Genomic DNA, 16,752 nt, shown 5'->3' on the forward strand with positions numbered 1-16,752 from the left:
AAGATGTAATAGAATCTGTTGCCTAACCATTTGAATGGAGGATGCATATTATTTGGATTATTGTTGGTGATAATTTTGTTTCAAATTCTAAAAATATCCATATGTGTACAGGTAACATTAACACATCCACAAAAACAAATTTCTTTTCTTGTTTTATTAGTAACTTTTCTTTCTTATTTACGTGCTAGATTAAATAAACTCACGTGCTAGATTAAATAAACTCAAAAGAAAAAACTTATTTAACTCTATTAAAATGATATCAATCACGCTACAATAAAAAAAACTGTTGGAAGTCATCCAAGTATATATTAATCAAATGTTTTCCTCAGTGAGATCAATTATGCATCTGACTGTATAGCACGCGTACTCTTCCTCTATGAGCGAGACTCCATCCAAATCTGCCACTCCTTGGGCGAGGCCTTCTGTTCTATGAACACCCCACCAAATGATTCACTTTCAAGTTCTCGGCGCAAGTTACGGCAGCTAAAAACTTTTGAAAAAGTCTTCAAAGAGCCTTTGCATAGTTTACGAATTCTGCTTAGTAGGATGAAAGGGAAATAAGGGTATTAAGAAAAGGAATTTCGCAAGGAATAACTATATTATATTTAGTAAAATAATTGGTATTTTATCATCAGTGGAAGGTGGTACTGCTATATATATATATATTTGCTTACAAATTTTCTTTTAATTGATACAGGAGAGCTGTGTATGTATTTGCTTCTCTCAATAATTTAACATTTGCTAGCGCCTAGCACAGCACATTTGCACATTATATTCTCAATCACACTTTGAAATAATTTTATCTAACAACCAACATCTACACTTGAACAAGTTGAAGATGCAATTGGTATCTCTAGTTGGGCAATAAAATTTATCTATTAAAGGGCTCCTCTACCCAATTCCCACATAACAAACATTTAGTTGGAAATATGAAAAGCATAGAAACTTATCGTAATCTTGTAGCATCACATAATCATGAACATTATTTATTCTTTTGGACCTTTATTTTAATTTTGCAGTAATAGACTGTTGGACCTCATAGAGCACATGGCATTGGTTGCAGCAACCAAATGAATACAGGAACAAACAGCCAGATGATGTTGCAAAATTTAGTGCAAATAAAAGTCCTTTTATTTGACATGGCTGTGGAGTTTTAGTTTCATCGCAGAGTGAGAGACAATTAATAGAATATGGAAGTTAGCTTGAGATTCTTATATTGTTGGACAAGCGTCATTAAGTAACATTGGCTCCTCCATCTTTTACTTCTCCGGGGGCGCGTCCCATGTACAAGTCTATAATTTATCCAAGAAATCCAAATCAAGTCAACAATAACTTTGCATTTAGAGTAGTCATTTCCTCGCGTATTTTGTACATGAATTTGTTCATGAAAACTGTAAACAGTTCAAACAACAAACAATAACATTACACAGCACAGTAGCAACTGGGTCAAACCATCAGCCTTTCTGGCTCCAATCACTCATTTGACCAATTTGGACAATACTATTTTCAGTCAAGTACTCGACAAATTCATCTATAAGATATGGCCAAGCTCCTTCAGCATCATAGTTTGTTAATGCAGGGTCCACATTCTGCATTGATAATTACAAATATCAACTTAGGTAATATATACTGATGTAAAACTTTAGCATGAAGACAGGCGCAAGAGAAGGAATATGGGGACGTGGTAACGGATGTATGGTGGGTGAGTTCAAAAGCTAATACTCTAAAGTAGATGAAGAGTAACTTACCCTTGCAAATTCCAGGAGCTGAGACCAAGTATCCCGTGAAATAGCCTTGTTATGCCTTGCCTGAATTACGTGGAGAAGATCAAAGTAGGGAGTAGAGGTGTGTTATAGCAAGCAGACAATCACTTCTAAGAACAGATCAGATTAAGTTTGTGGTAATAAAGACCAAAGTAGATACAGAAGAAGAAACAAAGGGAAAGAGAGAAATCATCTGGAGACATGCATTTCAACAGAATCCAGTGAACAACAAAACTCAGCACTTCCTGTCCTTTCAATTACCTGCAAAAACTGACACCAATGCTCAACCAATGGCCACTCCTTTTCAGCAAACAGCAATTGCCACATCCCAATAGCCGTGTCCAAGGCCAAAGATTTCTGACCCTGAAATTTAAGAAGAGGTTCTTATCTAAGAAAATGACACTGTACTCCTACTCCCTTCCAATTACAAAGGCAAACTGGAGAAACTTCAGAAATTCTCCTCCCAAAACACCACAATTTAATAATGTTAGACATCAGGCTAAATACTGAGAGCTTGCTGGTTGAAGAAAACAGTAGGTAGAACTAATATAAAGCAACGAAGAGCAGAACACAAAAACAGGTGCTGCAAATTGGATTTTTGAGATTTATCATTTTGCAGTTTTGATCATCACAGCTATCTGTTACAGAGTTGTTTTAACGTTATACAGTTTCTTATGTGAAGGACTGCAGACATGAGCATTTTTTGTAAACATCTCTGACTGACCAATATTTGTTTTCCATTTTCCCCTTTACCATCATTGAGATAAAGAGAAAAATTCATACAGGCAACACTATTTCTCATATATATCAACCCTGCAGTTCTCATCTACCAGGATATACCTCATTGCATATCACATCACCCGGGATTGAAATATGTTTTTCTTTTTGAGAATGGTAAACATATGTTAAACTAGAATAAACATCTTCACAATGCAAAACCAGAAGGGTGTTAAAATGACCACAATTATGGGGCACATTTGCTTATCTTAGATACATATCCAGCCTCTCTATCCAAAAACATTGGAGAAACAACTTACTGATAATCCATCCAGGGCTCCAATAACTAACTTCAGATGACATTAAAAAAAAACTATCGCACCAAAGGGTGTGGCTTAGTGGTCAATGGAGTGATTGGAAGTCATGAGGTCTCAGGTGGACAGAGTTAGGGGGGTGTCAGGTATCTTGTGGAATTAGTCGACGTGCACAAAAATTGACGTGGACACCATGGTCATTTAAAAAAAACTATCAATATCTGTTCTGAATTCTGCTAATTATTTTGAGTTACTCATCTAAGAGGTCAAGGAAATGGTTGAGTAATCAAACCTTTATACTTTTTCTTGGTTTACTAGCAAAACACAAGCTTTGACATTGACCAAAAAGTCATTATTCTCCCATGCTTTGTCTTGGGCTAGCATGCATTGACATGTCATCCACTTATAACATTTAAAACTTTCAAGGCAGTTACCAAAGAAGTAGATCTCATATTTGGACTTTTCTCACCAAAAAAGGAAAAAAGAAAATAAGCCCCTGTTGTTAAAGCCATGTGTAGTTAACAACAATTTTCCTTTGGAATTCAAAACTATTGGAGAATAGTGACAGCCCAAGAAAAAGGTAGTTTGATTTGTTTAAGATTCTCTTATGCATCTGAACCCGCATTAAGAGTTAAAAGCAATCATACCTAAAGATGCTTGATACAAGCTAAAACGCCAAGTAGCTTTTGAAATACGGCTAGTCAGACTAAGTGGTATACAGGCTTAAATATCTCCAGTACTGTGGTACAAAATTGAGAAACTTAGATTGGATCTTGGTAACTGAAAAGAGAGAAGAGAAAAGAAAAGGAAACACTTCAAAATGGTCATTGAACAAGTGACTTGTTGCTGTTTCATAGATACCATTGTCAATATTACTGGTATTTAACAATATGAAATCAATGCACAAAAGAGGGATTAAAAAAAAAAGGAAAGGAAGCCTAAATATTCCTAACTTAAACGAGGAAAAACTCAAACGTCCTTTGAATTAGCAACAGGAAGGTGAGGGATCAAGTAAGACAAACCTTCTCCTTTGCCCAGCTGAAAGCAAAGTTGTAAATCTCACGGAATTTATCTGAAACAAAGTAAAATAAAAAAAATTAAAAGTCAGAAACCTCTCATCTGATTAAACAAAATAAGATCAAAACGTTCAAAGAGCTTGTATCTAGATTTAGAGTTGATATAAGAAACTATCAAAACAAGGCAAAAACTTCTTTGACAACATAAAGAAATTTCCGTGTCATCACATACGTTCATCTTTCATCTCTGATCGCATAAATGGCAATTTCTCTCTGAGCTTTTCCAATGAATCTATTCTGCCATTCAGGAGACAGCTTCATTAGATCAAACATGACAGCATAAAAGAGATAATACTATAGAAGTCAACAAGTCTTAACCTAGGCTTACCCGAGAGATTGTAATCCACCAATGAACTCCTGCTTGGAGAATTCACACATGGTTGCAGCTTTCATGTGCCATGAAAGAACCAACTGTAGTTGAATTCAATCTTTAATGTCAATCAAATATCAGGCATCTCCCAAATATCTTTTTCCTTTTCCCTTAATCTTTCTCTGTTTTTATTACTTAATTGGAATAAGAGGGAAAATTATTCTACGATGATTCTTGTTATTATCATTATTATTAAAAAAATTTAACATTATTTTCTTCTTCTTTTTTAATTATTACAATTATTTATTATTAATTGTTATTATTTTCAGTCTTTTAAGTTGCTTGCACAATTTATAAAAATACAGAAATTCAAAGCATGTTTATTAAGTGAAAATTCGCCATCTTAGTTTATTTATTTTTACAACTGTGGTGTCCAGGACAGCCTGCACGTACCCTAGCTAATTTCACAAGATACATATCACCTCCCACCAATAACATGTACTAGGTAACTCTGTGCACCAAAGCTAGGGCAAATGGGAAGTAATCACCTAGTGTTATTGTCTCTACTAGGATTTGAACCTGAGACATCATGGTTCTTAACCCATTACATTGACCACTAAATCATACCTAGCGTTCGATCACCATCTTGATTCAAAAAACATAATTGGCTGTTTGGTTTCAATTTTATGCCATTCTTTTGGTTGTGAATTCATCCGAAAACAGGAACAAGTACCGGGTTTGATTAAGTCAAGGTTAATTGCATCACCAAGAAATTTAAAAGCCATATGTAACCACTCTACGAGTTTGGCCATAGATTTTGGAAATTTATTTTCAGCTATTTGTCTGACCATGAAATGTGATCAGAATTTCAAATCTGGTCTTCAAATATTTATTCCAAGCAAAATACATGTCCAAACACAACTTCAAAAAATCTACGGTCAAATGGGATTGGTAATTTCTTCAATGCAGTAACTTATTCACACAAATTCTACTGATAAACATCTTCTTTGAGCCAAATTCTCTCTCCAAAATGAAACCTTAAAGGGGAATAGAGAGATAGAAATAGAAAAGCACACAAGAGGGTAAGTTAATAGTGCATACCATAACTATATCTTGAGGATCAACCTGACAATTAATCAAAAGAGTAAAAAATTACTCAAACATAATAAGAAATATAGTTAACAAAAAATAGGTAGGAGAAGCTAAAAGTGCAGTATAACTACACATCATTATGTTAATACAACTTAAAATTTAGAGCAAGTTTGAATGGAAAATTCATACAACCAACTTGAAACCACAAACAATAGAAAAGGGGCCTTTTTTTAATTTAAAGCTCCACCATGATGGTGGTGCCTGAGGCTTCGGCCCTTGACTCATTAGGTTAACCAACTAGACTAACCCACCTGCATGTCATTGCAAAGGAGGCTAATCCCATCAGCCAAAATCATGTCAGCATACGGGTCTGCCAAAGAAAAGAATGTCCATCAAAAAAAACAATGATTGGTAAGCATTGCAAGGTAAAACACAAACCAGATGTTCCGTGATAGTCATGAAAGATGCATTTGGATGCAAATAGTCTTTTCAAATTTCCAGTAACACTCTAAGCTGTTTTTGTTTACAACCATAAAACTTTATATATAGTAAATAGTGTCCATTTTCCAAATATATTTTTAAGATTGTTTAATGAAGGTCAGAATCTACGTATTTGATTGATAGTCATAAGGTTAAAAAGGCTTTCCATAATTTCTACACTTGGGAACATATAAAAATTCATAGAAGACAACACATTCCCAAAGGCAGACATTATATGCCTACAAGAAACTAAATTAGAAGGCAATGTTACTGAATTAGCCAAACAGGTTTGGGGAGGTAGATGGATCAAACAAGTATACCTAGAATCTAGCGGAGCAAGATACCGCACAAAGTCTCATGCTTTATATTGTTAATGGCTAAGGAAGTTGTCCTTACAGAAGATAATGTCATGAAGAGAGGGATAACCCTGTGTTCCAGATGTTTCCTATGTGGTGAAACAGCTGAGACGGTCAACCATCTTTTTTTACATTGCAAGTAGACCCAATAAATATGGAGCTTTTTTCTCAACCGTAAAGGCATTTTTTGGACCATGGTTGTGTTACATGTCAAGTTATGCTACTTTGTCTGGCTTCTAAAACAGATGCAGAACCCTTACATCAAGATGATGATGATGATGATAATTATAATAATAATAATAATAAGACATCCAAGGACTTATCTACGTAGGTTATTCTTTTTTTTTTGAGTTAGCTAAACAGGGTCATCATTCATTATTTTCAAGAACTTGCACATTTTCCTATACTTAATATTTCGCAACTCAAACACATTTTTAATAATATTTATGCGACTTCCAGTATTTCACTCATTGACATGACTGGGTACACATGCAAAAACTAATATTGAATAAAAGAAGAAAGTTAAATCAGAATAGCTCAAATCTTTTGGTTCTTGATATAGCATATCACGACTACATAATATCAAAAGAGCAAATTATAAATTGCAAACCAAAAAAGTAGTATCTAGTTAAGGAATAGGTATGATACTAAGCTTGCCTTTGTATCTATTGTAAAGCTCCTCCAACCGCCTTGCATCAGCAGATGACTTGACTTGTGACTGGCTGTAAAATACATCAAATGCTCCTTCAAGATTCCAATCACTGACCTTCAGAGCCTGAAGAGCAACTTTTTCACTGTGTACAAATATGATGATGGAGAGTTATCACTGGGCAGTACACAAACATCGCAACCTAATCCACAGAACTTTTGGAAATTAAAAACTTTAAATGCTCAAGCATAAACGACTTTGATGTTCCCCATGGAATCCAGTGACAAGAGCAAGGACGTATGGCCAATAAACACTTCCAAAATTTAGATATTTACAGTTGACAGAATAAGGAAAATGACACTCCTCCAACACAAATCAAACTCTTAGACTTCAAAATTAATTAAAACTAAAGTATGGTTTTCACCATGAGCTGAAAAGTTCAACTGTGGCGTTGCACAAATTTATGAACTAAGTTGAAGGGTGAAATCCGTAACTTATAAAATCCGTGGCAAAAAGAATAACATCAAGGAACTTTATCTTGTCTTGTGTTGACTAATTAAATGATGCTAAAACCTTTCTTGGCGTTCCAAATTTATATCTAGGATTTATAAAACACTAAATGATTTCCTACGGGCAGTGTTTTGGACGGCGAGAGGCGACAAGAGCTTGCCTCGCCACGCGGCGAGGCGAGCGGTGAGGCGCTCGCCTTTTTGAATCGAGGCGCCAATTAATACCAAAAATTAAAAACATTTAATTGCACATATCATATTCAAAATTTCAATAGCAATTACATATATTACAAATACTATGATAATTACTATAGAAGAATTAATTTTTTTCAAAAAAATAATGGACAGCAGTCACAACACAGTGAAAGCAGAAAGCATTTTACAGTAATCCGGGACAAAACAGGACAAAACAGAGAGTGAAGAAAATAGAGGAAAAAAAGGAGTATTGAAGGCAGGGAGCAGTGAAGAGTGAAAGAGAAAGAGACGAATGGAGCAGCAACTCGAGGAAAAGAGACGAAGAAAGGAGCAGCGACTGAGGAAGAGAAGAAAAGAGCAGCGACTGAAGAAGAGAAGAAGCAGCAGCGACTCGAGGAAGAGAAGAAGAGGAATACACGAAAGTCTGATGAAAGTTTGAAAATAGAAAAAAAAAACCTAATATTATTAAGTTAAAACTTTAAAAAAAAAATCAAAATGGCGGCGCCATTCACGTCGCCATTGGATCGCCTCGCCTCAGTGGATAATGGCGACACAGCCTCGCCTCGCCTCGCCATTCGCCAAAGGCGCTATGGCGAGCGCCTTTCACAACACTGCCTCCGGGCAGTCCAACTATTGGCGGAGAAAGTCACCTGATACCTTGCACCTAAGTGGTCAATAAAATAGGTTGAAAACCATAAGGTCTCAAGTTCAAATCCAATAGAGACAAAAGCATTAGTTGATTTTTTTCTCATTTTTCCAAGCCTTGATAGACAGAGTTATTTGACACCTCTTGCTGGTGGGAGGGGGGAGGTATATCCCATGGAATTAGTTGAGGTGCATGCAAGGTGGCCCGCACACTCGATTATCTAAAAGTCACATGATACCTTTACTGGTAGAAAGTAGTTGTACCCCGTGAAATTAGTCGAAGTGCAGGAACTAGCCCGACAATATGGTGTATCATTATAGAGCTAGTAAACATCATTGATTCCTTAAAATTAATCCTTTTGCAATTTGTTACTTGAGGGTCATTTGGTAGCTGACTAGAATAATGCATGTATTAGTTATAAATGAATTAGTTATGAGGAAATTTATGTACTCCGTAATATTTTATGCAAAAATTAGTTATGCAAAGTTCAGTTTTCCATGTATAGATATTCCATCTTCTATTCTGCATAAATTTGTATATAAATTTCCTCATAACTTCCATATGCATTAGTTATGTATGTTTCTAAATTGCAAACCAAATACCGGATTAATTTTAAACATAGTCCTAACCAACTACTAAACATGGTAGTACTTATGTAGGATCTTATACTTGTATAATCTTTCTCCTAACCAGCTACCAAACGACCCCAAAGTTAGTTATCCATAAGTTTTTAGGGTTGAATTCCCATTCCTCACTTCTCCCAAATGATTGATTGTATTGAGAATTAGTGATGAACTTGCACCCTTATTTTACTTAAATACAGTTCGTAGATACATCAATGTTTTGGAAAGCGAGAAGCAGAAAAAAAAACGACAAGGGCTCGCTACACGGAAGCGTGAAACGAAGCGCGCCCTTTTTTTTAAACAAAGCGATATTTAGTATAAAAATAAAAAAATATTAAATGACCGAATAAATGTAATATATTCTTAGATTAAAATAAAATAGATAGTCAATAATACTCATAAGTCATAACATATAAAGCAAAAAATCAAAAACATAATTAAATCACAAAGAATCAAACTCCTATTCTTCAACAAGATCCTCGAACTCTTCAAAATGCAACAATAAAATATAAAAAAAACAATAGCAGATCACAGCAACTTCGTAGAGAAGAAGAGAAGAAGAAGAAAAACAGCAGGTTGGCAGCAAACAACCAAAAAGAGTCTGAAGAAGAGAATAAGAGAACTTACATAAGAAGAGTCAGAAGAAGAGAAGCAGTCGCAGTTGTGAATGAAGTCGCGAAAGACAAAAAGAGTATGCGAAGTCGCATATTTTTCAGAAATTAAAAAAAAAAAACTTACAATTTTTTTTAAATAAATAATTGGCGCTTTTTCATAAAAAGCGCGCTTTTCGCTTCTACAGTAAACGCGAGCACCTTTTCAATATCGCCTCAACTCAGGAGCTAAAAGCGCGGGAGCATCGCCTCGTCTCACAGTGCGCTTTTCTGCGCTTTTTACAACACTGAGATACATTGATGTTCAAACAAAGATTTAGCGTGCTCTTGCATTTTAATCAGCTCTTTTCACAGTCGGAAAGGACCGATTTCTGGGTGTTACTGTGTCACACCGCCAACAATTACTGGATGTTGGTTTCCTATATAACTTACCTAACTTACTTTTGTATCTAGACTATTAGCTGACTCATATTGCCTACAAGCTCATCTCTTCAACATTAAAAAAAAATTCCAGCTATGGGCACCAAGAGAACGAAGGAAAATTTCATCTAAGTGATTCATTATGATCATTTGAAATGATGTTATCGCTAAAATACTTGGGTGCCAAAAGTTTGCAAGATCTTATACAGGTTTATGATGTTTAGAGTTAAATGAGTTGCCCTCGCATTTGGAAAGTTTCAGAAATGAAACAAACAAATCTGTTTCAGCGATATTATATCGAATACAATGAATGGTCCATAGTATAAGTAACCACAATCAAGGAGCCCAAAAATTGTTTACTAACCACGAGTTGCAACCAACTATGATACTTCAACTAAGATGACAACGTTATCGTATCCACAATGTCTGTTTTGTAGAGATTCCATTAGATCTCTTGTTCCTTGAGCACAACAGCAGACACATATCTTGTTGTTTAAGATAAGCCAACAAGTTGACCTGCCTCCAGAAGATACTCAAGTCATGATTTCTCATAGGGAATGGTGCTATTAGAACATAATTTTGAGCATAAATCTTGGGCCGTGTTATTTGGCAGAGCAGAGCAGGAAGTTGATGGTAGGAATCTCATGTGCGGAACAATGAATTTTTTAAATTTCCACGATAGAGTTTGAACATCGGAATCTATCATCATAGAATATGGAATATGATCTACAAAAGTTGGTTGTGCGAAGTTTGTTGTATGATTTTGGTATCTTTTGTTTGCTCCGCAAGGTAAACAGAAACAAACATGATAATCTTCAATTGCACAAAAACTGTGGCAAGAACTAGTAAGAATTGTGCCTTAAACAAAATATAAGCAACTGTGCTAAAAGACACTGCAAGACAGCTTCCAACAGAATCTATAAATGAATTTCCTTGATTAGACAAAAGAAACTATGAAGTTGAACTTATGTAGGAAACGGAGTCAGAATCCAGCTGTGAAATTAGAGCAGAGAAGTTAGCGAAGTAAGATACTTAGCATTTTCAAAAATATACCTCGCCCCAGTGATGGTCATAAACTGCTGAACTTTGTCCCGGCGCCCTATTCCTAGCTTATTCTGCTATGCAAATGAGAAAATAAGGAGACTGGCAATTGGACTCAGTTAAATCAAATGAAAAGACATGATAAAGTAGCACTGCTTTCGATTACTTGGAGGAGAACTCCAATAACTGTCAAAACTGAACAGAAGTCGAACAAACAGCTAGCACTGACCATCTTTTCTGGGGCGGATGGAAGAAAGCCAACGATCGATAACTTGCTCCCGCAAACCGGGAGAGATTCTGTTGCTAGGGTTTCGCCTGTCTTCCAATCTCCCCCTCGATGCTCGATGCCCGCTGCTTTCGTACTTATTTTTTCCTTTTATTTTAAGTAAAAGCCAGAAAAAAAGGTCCACGACTATAAGGTGTGAGGAAACCGGATTTGGACGCCAATCTAATGTTGATAGGATCTAGCTTTGATTAGTCAAACAAAAGTCTTAACCATATCAAATGTTTATTCAATCAAAAATTTCTTATCAAAAATAATTTATTTATCAACTAGGCCAAAGTCATATACGGCCATTTCAACTTGTCCCGATTATTCATTTAGACACTTCAACTAGACGTACTACCTATTGAACACTTCAACCATTCTGAATTTGAACCATTTGAACATTTTTTCGAAAATAAACAAAAAATAGAGAAGGTGTGAAATACACTCGCGCTGACATGTCAATTTGACCAGTCAAATAATGACATGTCCAAAAAATTATTTAAACATTATATTATAAATTAAAAAAAATAAAAATTATTTTAAAGTAAAAAAACTGGAAAAAAAAGAGTAAAACCTAAACTTACCTGCCTTCAACTGGAACAAAACATACATTTCCTCTAACTCCATTAATGGCTACCCTCCCCTCCCTGTACAGTTCCATCTTTAACCCGATAATTTTTTTTCATCAGTTTTTTTATTAATTATAACTTTTTACTTCATCTCATTTTTTAGGTAGAGAAAGATGGGAAAAAAAATCTCTTCGAAAAATTATAAATGAAACAAAATGCTAAGAATTTTGGAACCATTAGAATAGTGGGGGAAGAAGATAACCACTGATACTAAAAATTTTGAAATCATTAGAATGATGGGGGAAGAAGATAACTACTTGTGTATGGGTATGGGGGTTGGGGTGGGGTTGATAGAAATAGGGAAGAAGAAGAAGAAAATTGTTCTTCTTCTTTTTTGCTAATTTTTTTAAAAAAATTAACTTAGGGGTATAAATTAAGAGGAAAAAAAAAGAAAAATATTATTTTTAATAAATTAACGCGCTCAAGGAAAGTGAATTACACGTTTTTTGTCATGTCAGCATTTTGTGTCTAATAGGAATGACTTTTGAACAAATAAAGTGTTCAATTGGCACAAGGATTAGTTGAGGTGTCTAAATGAATTATGCAGACAACTTAGAGTGGCTGGAGATGACTTAAAATAATTTATTTATCAACTATTACCTAAATGCCAAATTTATTGCATGTTGTTTTGATTTCTCGAAAAAGGTCCTACTAGTTTCTAGTCTTACAAAACGGTCATATAAAGTATAAAATAAATATGACCGTTTTGTAAGACTAGAAACTAGTAGGACCTTTCTCGAGAAATCAAAACAACATGCAATAAATTTGGCATTTAGGTAATAGTTGATAAATAAATTATTTTTGATATGAAATTTTTGATTGAATAAACATTTGATATGGTTAAGACTTTTGTTTGACTAATCAAAGCTAGATCCTAGCAACATTAGATTCGCGTCCAAATATATATATATATATATATATATATATATATATATATATATATATATATATATATATATGCTCTTATCATTCAACTTTAAGCACATATTTAACTATTAAGTCACCACTTATATTGTCCTGTGTGACACCTACATAGTTTCACATGCACAGCAGCGTAGCAAGAAGTCCAAGAATTAAATAGGTAAATAAAAATATTTAATTAATGGGTGCACTAAAAATTTATAAATTAAACTAAATGACATTAATGATTAATTTTTTAATTAAAAAATATGCCAAAAAATTTATAATCAACTACAGATTTAGTTTTAATATTTATGTTTATCTAACATGATGTGAATGGACAAAGAAAAAAACAAATAGAAAATTTAATTTAAAATGAAATATCTTTAATGCTTTAAGATTTCACAAACCACTTATGACTAACAAAGTAACAATGAAACATGAAAAATAAAAAGTATAAATTAAACGACTACTATCAAAATAAATTTTATATGGAGCTTTTATAGTAGCTTTATAGAAAAAAATAAATAAATAGGATTCTTACTTATTAAAGTTAAATTAAATAATTACTTTTGAATTTTATTTAAATTTTTAAGGAAAAGCAAAAAAATCAAAAGTCGATAGGGGAATTGTACCCGCGCATAACTAGTTGTGAGCGCTTCAGCTTTGCAGAATTCAACTAGGCTTCGATACTTTATTGTAATTTTAGGGTGTCCAAAATCTCTTGTTTAACCATCTACAATATTATTTTACTAATATATACGTTATAATTTTTCGACGAAAGGTGTCCAATTGGATATCCTTAGCCTAATGTAGTTCCACCACCGTACATGTATTATAATTAAGAATTTACTTTCTTTTTTGTATTCTATTCGACCGATTTAGTTAAATTCGACCAACTAATGTGAAGATCTCCATTAAGCCTAACTTCAATGTCCACCTTCTCGCATCACTTTATCCATCAATACATCATCAACGAAACACCCCGAAAATCATATTACCTAAGCTAGAGCCCTACATGAGTCTAATAACTTAAAAGGGTTACGATGATATTTCTAGACCAAATCTATTGCCATAAACCTAGTTTGATAATTTTAAAAACGAAACTTCAAAGGACGACCAAGACGTTCGAAAATTAGCCTAGTTGAACTAATGTGATGTAAGGTTTTGTAGTTGAGTTTTTGAGTTTGGTGTGGAGGTGAAATTGAGTATAAGGGTTCCTACACCTATATGGACATGTCTAGGATCAAAACTTTTGAGTATGACTCCTAAAGAATTACCCTAAGGGTCCTTAAGAAGGACCCAAACATTAGCCAAAAAGCTGCCGCACAGCCTGTTTTTGGAGCCCAAGGCGTGTAGCGCCCTTGACACTCAAAGGCCAAAAATTTGGCCTATGATGCGGGCTCAACACGGACCATTCTACCTCAAAATGGTTTCGAAAAAAAATAATTTAAAGGTGCCCCAGCAACGTGCAGTCATGTCCTAGATTTGGTCGCATCATTTTTAAGTCAAGTTGGACCCTTGGTTTGAAGTCCAAAAAGTGTAGGGGTGTTTTGGGTATTTTAAACATGATTTTTAAGTCATTATACACCATTTTCCCAATCAAAAACACAATTACCCAATTAGAAATCAAAATATCAAAACTCGTCTCTCTTCCAAATTCTCTGAAAACCTCCATTGAAGTAAACTTAGGGTTGAAGCTAGAGCGAATATCAAAGGTGGAATTTGCTTAAGGCTTGTACTATGAAGATAATCAAGGTATGTAACGCTTTTCATCTATAGGTTCTTCCAGCCATAGATTCCATGGATTTTCCTATTTTGTGAAGAAGAACCCCAACGAAGGTACGGTTGACTCTAATGCATGGGAATTAGGTGGGTATGATTCCAAAAGGTTGGATTCTACCAATATATGATTAAATTAATATTGATTCATGTGATTATGAAGAATTTATGTTGAATTCATGATTAACTAATGTTTAGATTATGTGGGTTTTGGCTTTAAATGAGAAATTGATATTTTTTGTTAGATTCTCTTGAATTGTTAATATGTATAGTTACTAATCATGAATGGAGTTATGAAATCATGAATTAACCTAGATTTATGCATGTATGAGAGAAATTGGATTGAATTGAATAGATTTGGGACTTTATGATGAAGTATGTTTAGAATTAACTTATATGATTAAGGTTTATGATTAATGTTTCTTGAAATCTGGACTAGTATGATGATGAAGTAATGTTTGAATATAGGGCTTATAGACATTGTTGTTAAGGCTTTGAGGGTAAAGTCAAATTGGAGAGGTCTTGATTGAATTTTCTCTTTCTCTTTCTCTTATGCACTTAGACATGAACAAGTTAGGAGACATAAATTCTCCCACATTGAAGGATTCTAGGTTGACTTAAGAACTTAAAATATCAAAGCATGATAGGCTAAAATAGATTGGAGTTGGGTAATATGATTAGTTCTTGTGTAACCGACTTGGTAAAATAAAACCAAGATAGAGTGGCTTGAGGTTGAGTCTTATGACTCCTTCATGGATAGTCGAAGTATGAATAGCTTGGGATGGTAAATCTCATGGTAGCTTGGGTTGGAGGAGTTAAGCTCTCACATGGTTAGCTGATCTTGCATTGATAGAGTGTTTGTCATGGTAGCTTGCATTAGTGTAGGCATGGTAGTCTAGGATGGAGGATCAATACTTTCATAGGGTTAACTTGAAGTAGCATGACTAGAGTAACTTCATGATATCTTGACTTGGTTAGGCCAAAACCACTTCATGGTAGCTTAGGATTGAGGACTTATGATCCCCTAAGGATGGTTTGCATCTACACGAATGGTTGCATAGTAACTAGGTTGGTATTCTTATATCATTCCTTTGTTAGCTTGGATTGTATGTTATGACGTTTTCCATGGTATTAGGTCTATTATGTTAGTATGCAAGCTTAATAGACTAGAATGAAAAATAGGTTATCATGGATTAGGATAGCCAAAAGGAGTACTTAGTATAAATGCTAGTATGGGATACCATTCATACATGTCACAAGTGTGACTTGAAGTTACTTATGAAATGACCTCTTATGTGATGTATGCCTACCTTGGATAGTTGCTATAGTTGTCTTTCATGATATGAATGACTTAGGATGATAATTTTTTGTCTAAAGTAGGATTATTGATGATGATAATTTTTTGTCAATATGAAGTAGGATTATTGATGACACCTAAAGTTGATGAAAGTGACTAGGGTGGCTTCAAGATATGCTTAGTGTGGGATAGAATGGGATGTTCCACATGCATTGCACAAGTGTACCTTGAGGTGACCAAGGGGTACAATGCTCTTATCTCATGAAGATCTTAGGTCTTAATTATGAAAGTAGTTTATGATCATAGCGTAGGTAATAAAATGAGATGCTACCTTGGCCTTGCGCAAGTATACTTGGAGGAATTTTCCGATGAGGGATGACACCCCCTTAACTACACGTGGCTCGGACAGTGATCTAGAGTACAAAAATGAACAAAAATGTGAAGACCACAATCACATTACTCGATGTTTTTCAAGTATAAACTAATTTTTTAATACTCGCTAACATTTTTTAATTGAGTTGTCTCTGTATCATCGATGTTTTGATGGATAAAATGATGCAAGAGAATGTGTATTAGAGTTAGGGTTAATGGTCCCCAATCAGGTCGGATTTTAGTAAATGGGTCCGATAGAATACTAGATAGAAAGTAAATATTTAGTTATAATAAAAATATATTCATGTGGGCGTCAATATAAGATAATTAAAGGGTTTAAGTCATCGACAAACCCTTAAAGTTGTCCGCATAATTCATTTAGACACCTTAACTAGGACTTGTACCTGTTGAACACCTCATAATGTTGCACAAGACCAAATGATACTGTCCATCAAAGTTAATAAAAAATGTAAACATCATTTACAAGATGCCATGGTAATCCAGTAGGGATTGAAAATCCTTTGATGATTTGGGATATTAAAGCATATGCATACAACTAACGTTCACTAATACATAATAGAACATGTTTGAAACATGACCACTCAAAATTGTATATGATACAAGAATAAAAAACATCATATCACACAAAAAGAAACTTTATTGTATATATGAACATAATGTATTATATATGATACAATATTA

General features: G+C 34.3%; 1 protein-coding gene across 2 annotated transcripts; it reads right to left on the bottom strand.

Moving 5' to 3' along the window:
- Positions 1 to 1,317: 1,317 nt before the first annotated feature.
- LOC101253207 (uncharacterized) lies at positions 1,318 to 11,331 on the bottom strand. 2 transcript variants are annotated; one of them, XM_010325901.3, is made up of 11 exons: positions 11,032 to 11,331; positions 10,815 to 10,876; positions 6,766 to 6,902; positions 5,584 to 5,642; positions 5,282 to 5,305; positions 4,199 to 4,281; positions 4,043 to 4,107; positions 3,817 to 3,866; positions 2,025 to 2,126; positions 1,749 to 1,808; positions 1,318 to 1,589 (listed from the first exon to the last, which is right to left on the bottom strand). In XM_010325901.3, the coding sequence occupies exons 1-11, from the start codon at positions 11,032 to 11,034 to the stop codon at positions 1,455 to 1,457; spliced, it is 780 nt and encodes a 259-aa protein (XP_010324203.1). In that variant the 5' UTR covers positions 11,035 to 11,331; the 3' UTR covers positions 1,318 to 1,454. The 2 variants fall into 2 exon arrangements, with proteins under 2 accessions (XP_010324203.1, XP_004243966.1); XM_004243918.5 differs by having other exon boundaries at positions 10,969 to 11,248.
- Between the last annotated feature and the right edge of the window lie 5,421 nt (positions 11,332 to 16,752).

The sequence above is a fragment of the Solanum lycopersicum genome, chromosome 7 (genome assembly GCF_036512215.1).
Source record: "Solanum lycopersicum chromosome 7, SLM_r2.1".
NCBI classification, from domain to species: Eukaryota; Viridiplantae; Streptophyta; class Magnoliopsida; order Solanales; family Solanaceae; genus Solanum; species Solanum lycopersicum.